This window comes from Trichoderma atroviride, chromosome 4, assembly GCF_020647795.1.
Source record: "Trichoderma atroviride chromosome 4, complete sequence".
NCBI lineage: Eukaryota > Fungi > Ascomycota > Sordariomycetes > Hypocreales > Hypocreaceae > Trichoderma > Trichoderma atroviride.
In genome coordinates, this window is record NC_089403.1 from 3,503,930 (window position 1) to 3,521,324 (window position 17,395).

The 17,395-nt window shown below is 51.3% G+C and overlaps 5 protein-coding genes across 5 annotated transcripts; 3 read left to right on the plus strand and 2 right to left on the minus strand.

Moving 5' to 3' along the window:
- Positions 1 to 637: 637 nt before the first annotated feature.
- On the minus strand, positions 638 to 6,423 carry TrAtP1_008508 (uncharacterized protein). The gene is made up of 4 exons (XM_014087292.2): positions 5,490 to 6,423; positions 4,249 to 5,288; positions 1,779 to 4,184; positions 638 to 1,723 (listed from the first exon to the last, which is right to left on the minus strand). Exons 1-4 carry the CDS (start codon positions 6,142 to 6,144, stop codon positions 1,346 to 1,348), a joined length of 4,479 nt encoding a protein of 1,492 aa, XP_013942767.1. The 5' UTR covers positions 6,145 to 6,423; the 3' UTR covers positions 638 to 1,345.
- Positions 6,424 to 9,434: 3,011 nt separating this feature from the next.
- On the minus strand, positions 9,435 to 11,532 carry TrAtP1_008509 (uncharacterized protein). The gene is made up of 4 exons (XM_014086804.2): positions 11,444 to 11,532; positions 11,270 to 11,389; positions 11,026 to 11,212; positions 9,435 to 10,970 (listed from the first exon to the last, which is right to left on the minus strand). Exons 1-4 carry the CDS (start codon positions 11,474 to 11,476, stop codon positions 9,739 to 9,741), a joined length of 1,572 nt encoding a protein of 523 aa, XP_013942279.1. The 5' UTR covers positions 11,477 to 11,532; the 3' UTR covers positions 9,435 to 9,738.
- A 194-nt stretch (positions 11,533 to 11,726) lies between these two features.
- Positions 11,727 to 13,154, plus strand: TrAtP1_008510 (uncharacterized protein). The gene is made up of 3 exons (XM_014086805.2): positions 11,727 to 12,044; positions 12,107 to 12,186; positions 12,242 to 13,154. Exons 1-3 carry the CDS (start codon positions 12,018 to 12,020, stop codon positions 12,936 to 12,938), a joined length of 804 nt encoding a protein of 267 aa, XP_013942280.1. The 5' UTR covers positions 11,727 to 12,017; the 3' UTR covers positions 12,939 to 13,154.
- A 906-nt stretch (positions 13,155 to 14,060) lies between these two features.
- TrAtP1_008511 (uncharacterized protein) lies at positions 14,061 to 14,714 on the plus strand (the record flags this gene model as incomplete). The annotated part of the gene is made up of 2 exons (XM_066113933.1): positions 14,061 to 14,421; positions 14,554 to 14,714. The coding sequence occupies 2 exons, from the start codon at positions 14,061 to 14,063 to the stop codon at positions 14,712 to 14,714; spliced, it is 522 nt and encodes a 173-aa protein (XP_065970023.1).
- Positions 14,715 to 14,742: 28 nt separating this feature from the next.
- TrAtP1_008512 (uncharacterized protein) lies at positions 14,743 to 16,774 on the plus strand (the record flags this gene model as incomplete). Its single annotated transcript, XM_066113934.1, has 2 exons — positions 14,743 to 14,779; positions 14,847 to 16,774. 2 exons carry the CDS (start codon positions 14,743 to 14,745, stop codon positions 16,772 to 16,774), a joined length of 1,965 nt encoding a protein of 654 aa, XP_065970024.1.
- Positions 16,775 to 17,395: the final 621 nt, after the last annotated feature.

Sequence of the window (17,395 nt, forward strand, 5' to 3'; positions counted from 1 at the left end):
CCTTATCCAAATTAAACAAATCCGGAACATCTGAATAAGAGGCTGGTTCCGATAGAAAGACTCATCAAGAGCAATCACCATGAATAATGCTCATACAGCATACAGCATACGCGTCCATCTACATCAACCGTGTTCTACTCCAAACGCGGACAGCAGCTGAAAGAACAGTTGGCACGATAAACCCCCCCCCCCCCCCCCCCCCTTCAAAAAAAAAATTCCACAAAACTCATGATATTTGGGAAATAGAGGAATGTAAACAAAAGTCACGGACTGGTCAGTGTTTTACCACCTTAATCCCTAGCCAAGAGAATTTAAATTTTCAGAACTGGGATTCTTGCCCCATCGAACCTCTTGCCTCCAAATTGAGAAAAGCGCATGATACCATGAAAAAGAACAATGAGCGACCAGAATATCCAAATATTCATTCTCAATTACTGAATTAGGATGAATAAAAAGCAAGAAAAGAAGCATCACTTTTACGAGAAATCCGTTTGTTTACAAGGAGATTAACAATCAAAATCCTGCGACAGTAAAAGGGTAAACCATAAGCAGGGTAGTACATATTAAAAGAGTTTGCAGCTAAATTGGCATCGAATTACGAGACATTGCTGCAATAGGGCAAACTCGACCATTTACCGCCGGTTACAAGAGATTGTCAATCTCCATCTATTCATAGAACGTGCCATGTAGACAAAGATAGAATTGATAGCTAGCGATAATCTATAAAAGGGCAACGTCAGAAATTGACAGCTAGCAGCCGTTTAATTTTCATTGAGCATATCAAATATTATTCTCATCTCATCCTAACCTAGAACCCAACATCATAAATTCTTCCCACGTCCCAGCACACATATTCAAGCATCAAGCACCAATGAATCACCATCGAAAGAAATAGAAAAAATTAGTGTAGTAGCAGCACAAGCAAATTCATGCAAAGCGCTCTCTAAAGAAGGTATATCTATTAAAACCGTTCAAGGATGACTATAGATCCACGGGCCGCCGCATTTTAGACATGAGATTAAATGCCATCTATAAAAAAACCAAAGAAAATCCAGTGCATCAGCAGGTATATATGTGCAATATGCCAAATAATCAAAAGAGAAATGCATTTCCCCATCAACACATGACACGACTTGTTCTTGTACAAGTCATTTCGTAACAAACATCTTCTTTGCCTCTTCAACGCATGTCAAATCAAAATAAAAACTCCCTGAGTATAATGTCTAAACCCCACTTAGGTAAGATAAAGATAAGATATGATGATGAAAAACTTTTTTTGTTTTGGAAAGGGAGGGGAGAGTAAAAGTGCGTCATGAGGTCTTTTTTTTCCTTTCTCAAGAAGGCTTTACTCCTTCTTTGTCTTCTTGAGCGACTTCTTAGGCATGCGAGCCAGCCAGTAGACGCCCAAGGCAGCGAAAATGTTGAAGACAATGTACACCCAAATCAGGCCAAAGTTCCTCCATCGCTCAGAGTAGTGGCTGCCAATGCTAGCCAGGTAAGTGTTGGTCTCAGAGATAGAGCAATAGACACACTCGGTCGTAGAGTCAGGGTTAAGGAGATTGCCTCCAGTGGCGTTGACAAAGGTGGCAAGGTACTTGCCACAGGTTTCACCTGAAGGAGGCTGGATCCTGACGAACTCATTGTCGGCACAGTTGACCACGGTGTTTGCAACACCAACCGATAACATTCCATTTACCAGATAACTGAATGGTGAGACTCGGTACTGCAATGTGCGTTAGTAAACACTCTTTATTATATGAAAGGTGGAGGTAGCTTACCATGAAAATCCAGAAGCGAGGCAGGGAGGATGAAGTAGCAAGAACACCACAGAAGATCAAGCAAAGCATAAACATCAAGTTGGCAATGTTAGCACCAGCCTCAGCGGTTTCGAAGCCGGCAATAATAAAGGTTGAAAAGGTACCACTGAAGATGAGGAAGCTGAGGATGAAGAGGAACATCAGAGCACCGCGCTCATGAAGCTCACCAGTGGGTTCGGCGTTGCGATACAAGCCGACAGGGTAGTACCAGCAGAAGTACATAATGACGGCCATCAAGCTGTTCCAAGGCAGTTCGACAAAGATCTGAGAGAGCATAAAAACCTTCCATGAATAAACCTTTGAGGGTCGTTCGCGAACTTCGTAGAGAGATCGCTGAATGACAAACTGGGGCATAGATTGCTGGATAAGCTGGCCGAAAATAGTGAAGAGCTGGAAGATGGAAAACATCTGGTTCTGGAGACCCTGTTGAGTGTTTGGAGCCTTGTAGAAGATGAAACCAATGAAGAGCGCAACCAGAGTGCAAAGAGCAGCCTTGGAGTAGATGTAGATGGGAGATCGCCAGTACTGCTGGAAGACACGGAACAAGTTCTCCCTCATCTGGGTCATGAAGGGTGCGGCGAATTCATTGAACTTGGTAGGATCGTCCTCGATTACGCTGACCTCTGCAGACTTCTCTCGCTTGATGTTGTCGAGTTCGGCTTGGACGGCTTGGTACTCGGGACTGTCGCGCCAGGTTTCGAACCAGTTGACGTCGGTGTGGGATCCCGGGGCGGCGCCAATGACTTCAAGCATCCATTCAGCAGGGTTGGCTTCAGGCGGGCAAGCGTGACCACCATTTCTCTCGAAATAGCTTGTCAGTGTGTGTGAGTTTTCACCAATGTCACCAAAGTAGACGGTCTTGCCGCCCTTGGCCAAGAAGAGAAGACGATCGAAGCGTTGGAAGAGCATGGCAGAAGGCTGGTGGATGGTGCAAAGAACAGCCTGGCCGGCCTTGGTCAGCTTCTCGAGGAGGTCCAGAATAGCCCATGAGGTTTGAGAGTCAAGACCAGAAGTGGGTTCGTCGACGAAGAGCAACAGAGGAGGCTTAGCAGCCAGCTCGACACCAATAGTGAGACGCTTACGCTGCTCGACGTTGAGACCTTCACCAGGAACACCAACGATGGCGTCCGCGTACTCTTGCATATCCAGGAGCTTAATAACTTCGTCAACATAGGCAAGCTTCTCTTCGCGAGGGACGTGGGCAGGCTGTCGAAGTAGAGCGGAAAAGTTGAGGGCCTCGCGAACAGTGGTGGTTTGCAGATGCAAGTCTTGCTGTTGAACATAACCAGTCTTGCGTTGGAAAGAAGCGTCACGGGGCCTGCCATCAACAAGCATTTCACCAGTGATGACACCCATAGACGTACGATCAGCCAAGCAGTCCAGAAGAGTTGTCTTTCCGGCACCTGAAACACCCATCAAGGCAGTCAGAGTACCAGGCTTAACCCAACCATCGACATTGTCCAGAATACGGCGTGTTTCGCTCTTGATCTTGACCTCGTAACAGACATCATGCCACTGGAAGACGGAAGTTTGTCGTTGGAGCATACCTTCCTTTGTTCGCTCAGACGTCAGAATAGGGCCAATGTTGGCCATGGCAGCCTCGGGATCCTGAGCCTTCTTCTCGGCGTGGACAGCAGCCGTGGGCTTGTGACCGCGGCGGTACATCAAAACTTCTCCCTTGGACTTCTTCTCAGAGACAAGCTCGGCGGAAACCATGTAAGTGAAGAGGAAGAAGATGATGAAGGCAATGACAATACCAAAGTTTCTCCATCGATGACTCCACTCGTATTGGAAAGCGGATCCAACATAGGCGTCACCGCTGACAAAGAGTTGGCCAGAAACCGCGCCGACGGAGCTGCAAACCTGGTTGGCAGAGCTGACGTTGGAGTATTCGGGGAAGTTTTTGGAGGGAATGAAGTCAACGCATTCGAATTCACGGTTGTGAAACTCGTTGACAACCAGTGCCTCGAACGCATAGCTCAGAGGATCAATATAGCCAATCCAGCGGCACCAGCCTAGCATATACCGGGTTGGCAAGACGAATCCAGTGAAGATGACCAGAGAGAGAATCAAGATGGCAGCGGGGACCAGAGCCTGGAAGAGGGTTCGGGAAGCGGATGCAATCGTTCGGAAGATCATGGACATGACCAAGACGCTGGCGAATGAGATGAGCAGGAAGAAGAAGAAGGGGCCGACTTCTCTTCGCAGGTTAGTCATGAAGTAGAGTGTAATGTTGAAAATGATTGCATTAACCACTTTATAAGGCAGATCACAAAGCATAGACGAAATGGCCTCTGCCGAGGGATGGTACAGGGCATATCGAGCGTGCTTTTCGACAATAGGTCGTTGAGCGTACAGAGTCAGAATCTAGTTTGAAACGTTAGTACAAGAGATGGCAAATCAAATCAGCGCGGAGTAACGGGATACATACTTCGAGAGCACTAGCGAAGGCGTTCATCAGGCAAGCAAAGAAGAGTAGAGATCCTCGTTGGAAGAAGCTAGAGGCATCCTCCGAGAGGTTGTAGTACACACTACCGATGATGAGAGCCATTCCGAAGTTACCAATGAGAGAGCCTATAGTTAAGCTTGGATCTCCCGTCAGGCGCCTCCAGCCGCGCCACAGACAAAGCTGGATCTGCTGAGTATATGACAGGGTGTAAGGAGACTTTACGCGTTGACTCTTGGCTTGCTGGGCTTTGCGGGAGGCACGGAATGCGTCGGCATCAGGGCCATTGATTGGGTGGCCTTGTTTGTACTCCTCAATCTCAGCCTGGAGCGCCTTGTATTGGGCACTGTTCTTCCAAGCGGCGGCGAACTCGTCAGGGGTTCGGGGCGCCCTGCCTTCCCAGCCGGGACGAACAATACGCTCAATGGGAGAAGTCATCGAGGTAAGGAAATCAGGGGTGGTCTGGCGAGCAGGGCACTCGAATCCAAGGTCGATAAAGTACTGCTTGGCCTCGTCACCTCGGCCAAAGAAGATCTGGCGACCCTCGTAAAGCACGACGGCCTTGTCGAACATGTCGTAGGCGCTCTGGGGAGCCTGGTAGATGGAGACGCAGGCAGTGCTGTGGAAGAGCTCGGTTTGCAATCGCAGGGTCTTGCAGAACTCGACGGCGTTGGCAGAGTCGAGACCACGGGTTGAGTTATCCCAGCATTGCAGCGGAGCGCCAGACAGGGCAGCTTCAGAGATGGTCACACGCTTGCGCTCACCACCCGATACTCCTCTGATGTACTCGTTACCAACACGAGTGTTGACAGTGTGAGAAATACCAAACATGGCCATGACAACATCTCGAAGGTGGGCGGCGAAGTCGTTCCTGCTTAGGCCTTGAGGAAGCTGTCTGGGCTGTCTGGCTCGAGCAGCGAAAGTGAGGGTATCACCAACGCTCAGCTGAGGAAAGTGGACATCGACTTCGGCGGTGTAAATGGCTTCACCACGATGGTGGCTGTGCATTTCCTTGGCAGAAATACCTGCGCGCATGTACTGTTAGCATAATGAATGGCACTGCAGCACAATAAATCTTTTGCTGTCCCAAGCCACAGCTTATACCGTGGATCCAGCCTGCGAATTAAGGATCTGACAAGAAAATCAACCCGCTCTATATCCAACCACTAGCTTTACATGTCTCATCCACATCCTCTCACAACGACTAATGATGGGGGGATATTTACCTTGATAATTGAAGTAGGAATCGTCATCAACATAGATACCGTTCATCTCGCCAGCAATAGTTTTCAAGAAGGTCGAACATCCAGATCCAGGCGGGCCAAGCACAACCAACATCTCGCCCTTGCGGACAATACCATCAAACTGACGCAAGATGTCGATGCGCTGCTTGTTGGAGGAGATGAGACCGCCTGCCCAGCCAGCAAGCGAAAGCCAGACGTTTGCGATATCCTTCTGGTAGTCTGTGGACTCGCCAAAACCGTGGACATTGAGGTTCTGGAAGCAGACGCCGGCAGAGCGGAATGAGCCGCCATCCTGCGAGACGAGCCCGACAATGGCCTTGGCCCATTCCTTGCCGCTGAAGTTCTCAGAAGCTGGATTGAGGGGTGAGTCTGGGCCGGCGAGGAAAGGGTTGTCGCCGGCAGCTCCAGAGGCGCGGGAGTATGAGCGGGCCAGAGCCTGGACCACAGAGGCCCTTCGCTGCATCTCCTTGGAGTCGTCCACGTAGACGTCATCCTCGTCGGCCTCGAGCGTCCGCGACGGCGATTCGCTGTCCTTTTCGTTGAACGTCTCCGTCTTATCGTCGTGGACCGGTGTCTTGGGCACGTTGCCAATAATGGCGCCCTCGTCCTTGGCCGTGGCGTCGCTGGGCGTCGCCATGGCTGTGGCTGTGGCTGAACCTCGCGTGCGCAGTGAATTGGAGACCTTTTTTTTTTTTCCCCTGTTCTTGTTCTGTCTGTGGTTCTCGACTCTTTTTATGTGTGTCTCAGAGTGGCGAATGCCGAATGCGTCTAGAAGCCACCGAAATAGCTTTGATGTCTCAAGACCACGCTTCGCCGTATGGCAAGCCGATTACAAAAGATTGACTGGCACCAGAATTAAAAGAGGGATAAAAGAAGAAAAAAGGGCCAACTCCAAGAATGAAGCTGAGCGTAAGGAGCCCAGGTGCAGGAAGAAGAAAGAGGATTTTAGCTTCCTTTTGATGGATTAGGCACTCGAGTCCAACCACTTGCGCAAGGGTCACGAAATCCGCAGTCCGGGTGCAGTCCGACCCGTGAAAGTCCAGCCCCATTTCTTCCGCCATCGACCAAAAGGCCTGCCCTGTTCTCCGTAGTGAGTCCGCAAAACTCCACCAGCGGAGCCTCTACGCAGAAGACCCAAGCCTTAATTTGGGGGGGCATCCATCGCTGTAGCGTCCACTGCAGAGAGCGCCAACACGCTGGGCGGTCCGTCCCTCCACAGAAGCGCGGCAGCCCTTCCATCGCCAGCCTAACACAGTTGAGCACATAAGAAATAAGAAGGCAGCGACTAGCGAGGGCCAGTCCGCTACGAGTTAGGGGGTGCCCTCGGAGTACTCCGGACCTGGTTAGAGCTGACCTTTTATACGCGTATCGAAGGGGCCACTTGTTCGCCGTTGCAGACGAATTTCCTGCGTATGCGAGCAAATTACGAGCATGATACGTACTGTGTACCTACAGCACAGTACCTGATGCTGTGAGGGAGTGCAAATCGAGCTGCGTGCTCTCTCGGTGCGGTTGCATTCCGGGCGCCCAAGATCACGATCTCGCGTGCGTATCGCCACGCGCAGGGCGCTTTGTGTGATGTGCTCACGACCACGACATCACGTCAAAAGACGCTACCTGTCAACGGCCCAGGGCGTACACATCATTGATTCGATCCCCTAGCGAGGTACATGCTACGTAGCAGTCAGCTCCTGCTGTCAACCCCGTACTCGTACAGCAGCGCTGTTTTGCCATACCGCTCATCTTGATGCTTTTGGGTCGTCGTATCGCCAGCCACTGGCTCCAGCCATACGCGTACGAGCAACTCGTCCAGCCATGCCCCGTCGTTCACTGAGCAAAATGGACCAATCCGCCGGACGGATTCATTCGACCGACAGGGCCCCACGAGCCAATCTCGAGCACGATTGGCTGGCCTGGCACATCGCCTCAGCCCGCAAAGCCTCGTCGCCCCGGGCGCTGTCGGGTTTTAGCAACGACCCGACACCCCGCCACAGGACAAGTACCAAGTACGGGTGCCGAGTCGCGCCACAGCATTGAGTTGTTACAGATCACATACGTGCGCATGCAGACACGGGACCAGCGCGGCGCAAGGGGTCGATATGGAGTGATTTCCAGGCGGTAGGACGCAGCAGTAGCGGTATCATGATATCCCATATACGGTGCATACAAGCATTCACTTACAGAGCGGTGTACTGGTAACAAGGAAGAGCGTATGCCCAAAGAGGTTTTTGAGCCCTTTCAGATGCATGTTGGGTAGAAAATACTGACACTGACTCCTTACTTCTACACTGCCTCTACGTGGTAATATTAAACAGTCTGTTACTACTTCTACAAGTAGAGTTTCAAGCATAGAGATCGCCAAGCCCTCCTAAAAGAAGACGAATTGATATCAGATGTGTCCCAAGCTTCCACCCCTTGGGACCGTCTAGTCGCCAAGATTAGCGCATCGATCCCCATAGCCGATTCCATACGAGAGGTACATTCATGTAGGCCTACGTATTCGCGTCAAACGCTGAGATATAGCTTTTCATCCCTCCGCAAAGGATTACCATCCCTGAAGGCCTTTATTTCCGATAACAGAGCTGCCAACACTGCTGCTGCTGCTGCTAGTATTACACTCACACGCCGCTGACTTATGCTTTTATTTTAAACTCCATCTAAATTTTGCTGCCGTTTCAGTGGCGCTGAGCTTCGTTCGGGGAGCTCACGGGTCCGGATAGGACCCCGATACGTGATGTGATTTTGATGAAGAGGTGCTAGTACTGGCTTTTACACTCCGCAACAACTGCAGATCTGCTGGCCACACATGGCCAATGTCTCAGACATTACGTCCTGGGCCGTTATTTTCGCTCGGAGCCGCAATAGAAAAAAAGTCCATATATACCAAAGTCCATGACTGAAGATCTTGTCGTCACCACCCACTCACTCCCTTATCTATATGCGTAAGAAGAGTGTCTAGAAATGGCAGTAAAAGCACCCTCCCCTGGATGGGTCCTCTTTGTACGAGGTTTGAATACTACCAAGCATCATCGGCTGTCGCTGTGAGCTGTGAGCTGTGAGCTGTGAGCTGTGAGCTCCATTCTAGGTACTACTAGTTGATTATGGTTATCATCGTAATTACGAGTCACTATTTCGTCTGGCATATCCAAGGATGTTTGCCCAACTGTTACCTATCAGATTGAGATTACAAAACGCTCCTTGCTACCTAGTAGGCATAGCAAAGACGTAAAGTAGCTGCCTCATCGTAATGCCCCTCTCGCCCCAGCATCAGACCCCAAAATAAACTCCATAATAACACATGTAGTAAGTAGGTATCTATACTTGGCGTGGTCAATGTATGCCTGGAGTAAGTATTTTCTATACCGCTGAGTCAATCTATCAGCCTATGAGCCCCTTTTCACATCTCCCTTTTTGCTGGCAGCCAGCCATGCCCCAAATCATCAAACTGGGGAACAATTTTCCGCAACATACTTCCGCAGGTACATTTCCCGCTCCGCATCTCAATCAGGAACCTCAAACTGTAAATACGGCTCTATACTCCGCCAACGTTTGACGTGTGAGGCTGCTGTTTCATCGTATTAATTTCAGACAACGCAATGCTATCAGCGTAGAACTCGGATAGCAGTTGATAAATATTGTCAAACTCTTCCATATATGACTACTTTTTCATGAAAACTTTGATCTATCTGCGATAGTTTTGCATGCTAGTGCCTAAAGCCCCCCTTTCATGCGGCTGACTCCTTGCTGGAGAGAGGACTGAGTCACAGCCAAGTCTGGAATTGGATTGTGGCAAAGCACCCATGCGGTCAATGGCAGTCTGTCAACGGTAGATAAGCGCTGCTGAAAGTTGTAGTCATCATAAATACGAATAAGCAAAAAGAGGATTCGGTGGTTGACTGATTTTCTCCTATATCCTACATTTGACTGATCGCTTTGAGGCTTGATGGTGCAGGCCTTTTGTTTCATAGGTAGATTTGATGTAGTACCTAATGTGTTAATCGATTGAACGTCTCACGCACATGCTAGACCAAGAATCAACTCGTTGTCAGATTACATTGTTGAAAAACTTAGTATGTCACTTGGGTCGCTTTGTATCATTCTGTGAAACATCGAAATCGGATAAGTGGGATATATATTCAGCGGCTGATATTCTGAACAATCAGCCGCCTCAGCTACTTTTACTACATACAGATCTATCTTGTTTTTTTTTTTTGTTGTCCAGCGCGGCATCTTACAGAAAGTTGATGCCTACTCCCAGCTGCACCCCCTTTGTGACGAGCTCTCCCCTTCTGACTATCACCGGCAAGCCAAAGTTGAGTTCAAACCTCGCCACGGGGTGGGCGTACACAAGCCCAACACCAGCTGCAAAACTGGGGGGCCCGTTGAATAGCTCTCCAACAGCATTAAACATGCCATTACGAACTATTCCACCACTTAGCCCGTCTGACGCGCCTTCAGACTTTAGCTTGTTCTTCAGAGCAACCAGACGACCTCCGTTTGCAAAGAGCTGAAATCGGAGGCCAGAATCAGGCCCCTTGTAGGGTAAGGGGAAAAGCATGTTAACGCTGCCAGCAGCGAACGCATCTCCACCCACGGCATCCCGGCCATCGTGCGGTCCTAGTCCACCAAGCTTGAAGCTGCGAATGTCCGTTGGCCCTCCCAGCAAGAAACGGTCGTTAAGACGGCTAGGCAGAGCTTTGCCACCAAAGTTGTATCCAAGCGGCAATGGGTAGAGCAGGCCTGTTCTAAATCCAGCTCCAATAGAGATTCCCGAGGGTCCTTTAACACCGGGGAGAGGAATAGGGACGGCACCACTTACTTCCAAGTCGCCCCTGGAAAAGGCAACATCGCCGCCCAGAGGCCCGACACCTGCTAGTTCTAGGCCTGTTCGTACCATATAACCGCTCTGTGGCAGCTGAGGGTTGTCTCGCCTCTCCCTATAGAACACATGCTTGATGGCGCTCTTGATTGTATCACCAGCATCTTGTCTGATAGTAGGACTAGCATCAGCCATAAGCCCGGTAATCTGTCGCCATGATCCTGAATATTCGACAGAGTGTGTATCTCGTTGGCGGTTAAGCCATGAAAAGCGCACCGTCCCTCCTTTCAAGACCTCCTCATGTGACGCCCAGGGCTTTTCCACGGCTGAAGACAGCGCCTCCAACGAAATGCGCATGTCTGGGTTGCTCAGCACGGGAGCACTTAGATTTGCGCTGTAAGCGGATCGTGTACGAGTGCCTGCCTTTGCATTGAGCGTGAGCATTTCAGCTCCGCCAAACATGTTCCGCCATAGCAAAGAGCCGTATGCAGACCCCTCGCCATTTCCAACATCCGTGCCTGTTTGAAGCTTAAATCGGGGCAGCTCTCGTAATCCGATGGAAATGTCCACATCAGTAGGACTTGTCGAAGCATCGACCTGACTCGATTGGGACAGGTAGACCTGTGGAGGCTCTCTCAAGATTTCTGGTTGTCTCTATCAGCAGCTGTGTCAAGATGATGCCCCGCTTGTCGTTCTTACGCAGTCCACTGAGCTTCCCAGTTGCTACCTGCAGCCTCGATAGCACCTCGCCAACGGTATACGGAGGGTCTTGGCTATCGCTCAGTAAGGGATTCAGTATAGGATCGAGAAAGCCCCGTCGAATGTTCTTAGCCCCCGTGACCGAAACCTCATTGACGGTCATTGGCATTGACATTTGATCCACCATCTTCAAGCACGGTCAGTCGCGACTGGAATTTCCTCTGTAGACAAGGTTCGGCAGTACCAATTGAGAAATCCTCTGCTCCTTGGCCTCATCCTCGGCGCTTTGAAACTCTGGCCTCGCTCTGGCATCGCGGAGCACGTCCTCGGGACCCTCGTGCAGTTTATTAAAGTGATTTGCGGACTCGAGAAGCTGTCAGCTGCCGCCCCTTGCCAGCTTGTCCCATCCAGTGCTTACCGGCCGCCCAGAAGATTCTGAGGTTGGCGCCATTGTTCAGCGCCTTGAATCTGCCGATCCGCTCGATCAAGTCAGCGCATGCAATTGCAATCGGAAGATTTGACCTTGGCTAGCCTGGCTCGATTCGGGAGGGTCATCCTTGCGCAGCCGAGCTCGAACCTGTGGCGCAACCTTGGCAGCACCAGCCACATGCCACGCTTTAGCGTGTGGCGGCGAAACAGGCACTGTACTCGCACTACTGACGCTACGTACTCCATAACCGCCAGCGCTCTTCTTTTCAGTGAGGCTGGAGACCCTCGGCCTAATAAACCTCGTTTCATCATCGTTCGTCGTAATAATTGTCCGTGTCCTCGTTTATCCAGTACCACTTTAATTCTATCAACACCAACCCTTTTCTTCCCGCCAGCGTCGCTGTATTCATTACTAGACTTTTGATCTTCGACTTCTTCTGCTCTTTCTTTTCTAGGAGCAGCCCGATTCGTTCCACGGAGACTTGCGCACGCGATCGCTTCAAAACGCTCTTTAATCCCAAGCTTTAACCAGACTGTCCTTCTCTGTTCTCCCAACTGCGACCATGGCCAGCAAAGCTGCCCAAAAACGGGTTTGTCATTTACCCAAGCCAAGAATCATGGTTAAATTGTGTACGCTAACAGTCGGGTCCAGTTAACGCGAGAGTACAAGACCATTTCCGAGAACCCTCCTCCTTATATCACCGCCCATCCTTCCGAAGCCAATATCCTCGAGTATGTCGCTCCTTATTTTTGCGGATTCCGAACCGATTCTGACACTGAAGCGCAGATGGCATTATATAATTACCGGCCCTGAAGACACTCCCTACCACGGAGGACAGTATTGGGGAACACTCGTCTTCCCTCCGAACTACCCGTTTGCGCCTCCTGCGATTCGTATGCATACCCCATCGGGGCGATTCCAGCCATCGACCAGACTTTGCCTTTCTATATCCGATTTCCACCCAAAATCTTTCAATCCAGCATGGGAAGTCTCGACCATCTTGATCGGCCTTTTATCGTTCATGACCAGTGATGAGATGACTACCGGCTCTGTCTCGACATCTAGCGCTGAGCGGAAATTCCTTGCTTCACGATCGCGATGGTGGAATTCTACCGGCGGCGGGTCACAAGCAAAGGGAAATTACGCTACAAAGGGCAACGTCAAGGCCGGTGATGGAGGCGCCAAGTTCCGCTCAGAGTGGCCAGAGGTGGACGCTGAGAACTGGGAGTGGATGAGGAAACACAAGATAGACGCAGCCACTGGCGCAAAACCCGACGGTGACAATGGTTCCTCTTGCGGACCACAGCTGGGCATTGCCGGATCTAGCGGTAACCAGGCCCAGGCTGTGGTAGATGCTGTCGTCCAGCAGCGAGACGCCGGGCGAGGCTGGCTCTTTCGGAACAAGTTACTGGTCGCTGGTGCAGCGATATTCATCTACGTACTCATTGCGAGGCTGGTGAGTGGCAACGAAACCTTGGCATAACTCTCTAGGGTTTGGAAATTTGGAGTATCAGAAGATATCCTCCATGATTCAGCGCGGGTTCGGCGCGGGTTATACAGGTAATACATGAGACCGCCATCGGCAGTTTAAAGAATGGCGTTTTAGGTTGCGATTGGGAAATTAGTAGTAATTGAATTTATTTTATATTTTTTTCCAGATTGCAGATATCTTTCTAGGTATAAAGAGACGTGTTTAAGGATTGTGCTGTGGACTTTGACTTTATTTCTCTATTCCATCGCCAACCCATGTTCAACTAGAAGGATCAGCAGCAACAGCATTAGTTGCTGAGCTGCAGGCGAGGACAATGCAACATCTGCCTGTCTCCAGCCAATTTATGATTTACGGCATGATCTACCATCACCTAAAGTAAATCAGGCATGCATTGCATCAACTCCATACCCAGAGGGGGTGTGACTAGTCCTTGCTTAGGCACTTTGATCTCTACTAGATCAGATCAGTGAGTGATTCACTGGTGGTGTTTTTGCGTGTCAGCTCGCCTTCGCCGCAACATGCATGCTATCCACCGATTCACAGCAGAAAAGAGGCAATTTGTAAACACACAGTCATACTGCATATACTACTAGTATTTTGTAACATCAAGCAGCATGCAGGCTGAACCCGAAATTCACCCGCGTCCAGATGCCTAGCAGCGGCTGTCTCACCCAGTATTAGTCGTAGCGGCTGGTGCGCGCGTATGAGGTGCAGCCTCTGCGGGGAGGGAGGAAAAAAAAATTCAGTGCTCTTTGATGCATGTCCGATTTAGTGTCATCACTGAAAGGCCTTGTTACATAACAAACTCCTCTTTCAGCCGCCTTCTTTCCTCCCATCCACTGCCACCGACGCCAGCGCTGCTTCTGCCTCTCGCCCACGGCGACGATTTCTGGCATTGACCAGCGCAGTCTCCCATGACGGGACTCATGCCTCTTTGCCGAAGCCTCCAGAGTTGTCTTCCAGGTCTGGCGCGCGGGCGATTGGAAATCCAGGGCCGACCCTGCCCCTCGCCGACCTGCGGATTTTAGAACGAGGCTCCAGGCTCTCAGCCCACTTCCGCCTCGCCCTGCGACCCATCAACAGATTCGACGTGCTGGCCCTTCGACCGCCACCATGGCCCCGTCCAGCAAAGCGGCCAAGGCTCGCAGGCCTGCTGTCGTGTCCAGCAAGCCCGTGCCCAAGCCCGTGACGCCTGCGATTCCTCTGCCCTATGTCAAACGCCAGGCTGCGGCCGCAGCAGCAGCGGCAGCGGCAGCAGCTCCCGTGACTGCCCTGCCCTCGCTCAACACCAAGCCAGAGGATACAGCAAGTCCTCGCAACGGCACTCTTGGCGTGCAGGCCAACGACGCGAACCAATCTTCCTCGCCCACCCTGATCGCAAACTCGGTCCATGCCAGCGAGTCGCTGCCAGACAGCAGCAGCCAGGAGGGCAAATCTGCCACCCAGACGGATCTAAGCTCTCAGAGCGCTGAGGGTAAGTTGTCCGCATGATTAATGCTCCATGGACGAGAATGAGAAGGCGACTGCATCGTGGCATAACATCCTTCTGCTCGCTCCCTCTGCGGTATGCTTGGCAAAGACCTGTCGGCTAATGTTGGAGTTATAGCTATCGACACGTCCAAGCAAGTTCCCCCCCGCTGCTGTCAACAAGCCCGGCGCCACTGCAGACCACGTTGCTGGTCAAGGCGGACCTTCGACCAACTACGCCGTGCAGCCACCAAATCTAGGAGCTCCAGCTGCTCCAACTGCTCAAGAAATCTCTTCTGAGCTACAGGTCCAGCATCACGATCCAGCGATGGCCCCAGCCCAGGGCGAAGCCAGGCACAACCCGGGTAAGCTTTACTCTTGTCGTATTCCAGCCTATTGAGCTTGAAAACTGATCATCATGCTCTCTCGTAGCCCAGTACCCCCCGGTGAAGCTTGTTTCCTCTCAGCCTCCTCCACCGGTGTCTCCCACTCGGTACCAGATGCCGCCACCTTTCCAACCGGCCCACCCTTCAATGGGCATCGCAGCGAACGGGGATTTGTCTCGTGGCCCCAGGCATCCTTTGCCAAATGGCCCCCTTCATATGCACCAAGCTCACCCCAGCAACGGTAGTATTCACTTCGGAGTGTATCACGACTCTCAAAGCTCCTCGCCGGCTCCACCTCACTCTGGGGGTATTGTTCCACCTCCTGGTATGCCCATGCCTGACGGACGTCCGCATCCCATGATGCCTCACAATGGAGGTGGATTCCCGCCAATGATGCCATATATGACTGACATGATGCCTGTTGCCAACTTTGACGGCTATGGCCGGCCGATTGCCTATGCGCCAATGGAGTCGTACCACCAGTACGGCAATGCGATGGGCCAGTCAACGCCGCTCAGCTTCCATGACTCCCAGTCCTCGGCTCACGCTGAAGAAGCTCCCATGTATAACCAGTATCGACCTGCACCTCTACCCAATGGCGCTGCTGGGCCGGGCGACGAGGCTCAAGCTCAAAATCAACCGGGGAGGGCGTTCAGGCCACCGGATTATTCCCAAATGATGCCCAACCACGGCCTGCCTCCCCATATGGCACAGGGTGACGATGCCGATGGACTTTTGGGCTACTTGCAGCAGCAATTTGCCTCGCCTGAATTTGCCGATTGCACTTTGGAGCTCCGGTACACGGACGACAGGGCTGCGCCTGTGCGGATCCCTGGCCATAAACTCATATTCGCCCGCAGCTCCCATCTCTTCAATCTCCTGCAGACTCAAGCTTTTCAATCGTCCCCCAACGACAGATCTCTGCAAACGATTCTCATTGAGACAGGCAGTAAATGGATCCGCTCAGATTCCTTTTACATGGCTGTTCAGCGTCTGTACGGGCTACCACGATTCCAAGCTCCCCCGCCTCCTCCTCAACGCGTGGGTATGGAACCAGGTGACGTGATTGCCGCTGGATCAATCAATGAACAGATTGGTTTTGCCATCTCGTACGCTGCTGCCGGCCAATTACTCGCTTGGCCCTCTGTTGTTAGACGCGGCTGTGAGATTGCTACCCATCTCCTGAGCTGGGAGACTTTGGAAACAGTGTTGGAGTTTGCACTGGACGGATACCAAGACAAGGGCTCTCATGACGTCTACAAGTACGAGAGTGGGTCTCCGGTTCTCCTCAGTGCCATTGTCACCTTTATCGTTCACAATTTCCCCTCTCACTTCAACTTTGATACCGAAGCTGTGGAACTTGCACCTTACAGCAGGTTTCCGATCAACCCACCGCCGCTGACCAAGGGCTCTTCCGGCGACAGAGAGACGCTCTCGGCGCCTACCGAAGGGTCCCACGTCCAACTTGGAAAGGGACGTCGCCCTCAAAAGATCAACGGTATCCAGTTTGGTGATTTATCCTTCTCTGAAGGAAAGAACATGGCCGAGGCAAACACTCCCAGGGCCGCCCGGGCCGCGCAGCCAATCTCGGTGTCGATTCTGTCCAGAATCCTCTTGGAAATCCCATTCCGCCAGCTGAAGAGAATCTTGGAATCCTCCGGGTCCGGTAACGTAAACGGCTGGGCAAATGCCGAGTCTCGCTATCGTATCATTAAGATTGCAGTTGAGGAGCGTGAATCGCGTCGCCGTCGAGTCTTGGAAGCCGTTGTGTCCGGAGAAGTCCCCGAAGCAGAGCCGATCCGACAGGGCCTCTGTAGCCCCGAACCAAGGGACCTTGGCTGGTGGACTGCCCTTGGATGGCAGGAAGAGCTTCTACCATATGGCAATCCGGATGGACCTACCTTGGCTCGCAAGTGGGTTCCCCTGGTTGGCCTCCAGAGTGGCCCCATGTCCAACATTCCTGAGTATCCATGAAGTCGTTGAGTTAGATTAATGACTAACCATGAGTCTCTCAACGAGTTGACGAATCCCATTGAGCATTTGGCGTTATAGCTCTCTAAAAAAAGTTTTTCGGTTTGACCTTTTGCATTGCAAAGGGCGCCAAACCCGTTTTCTCCTTTTGTTTTTGAACATTGGCGTGCATTGGTGCTTTCATTGCAACATTAAGATTACCGACAGGTTATTTTTGTTTTTGTGGAAAAGCTGCCTTTTTAGGTGGGTTGCGGAGGTGAGGATTAGGAGTGCCTCTCCAAAAGTGGTCATTTATCAGAGGTGCCCTCTTTGAACCGTCTTGTGGGAGGAAAACAGGTGTGACGGGGGGGATTTAACTGGGAGTGCAGAACTGGAAAAGGCATGGGCGAAATGGGATATTGGTATTAAAAAGAAAACAACAGGCTGCCTTCAATCAGAGGCATATGACGAACATTGATGATTAAAAAAGTAGCTACTTCTCAAAGAAGTGGCCAGATAATGCGGAATGGATATTGCGCTGTTGCGACTGCTTGCTTGATACAAGAGCAAATGGCTGGAAGGGATGGACAAAAAGGCTGGTGGTTTGGTTCGTATCTTGATTGCGATAGCAGGTAGTTTATAATA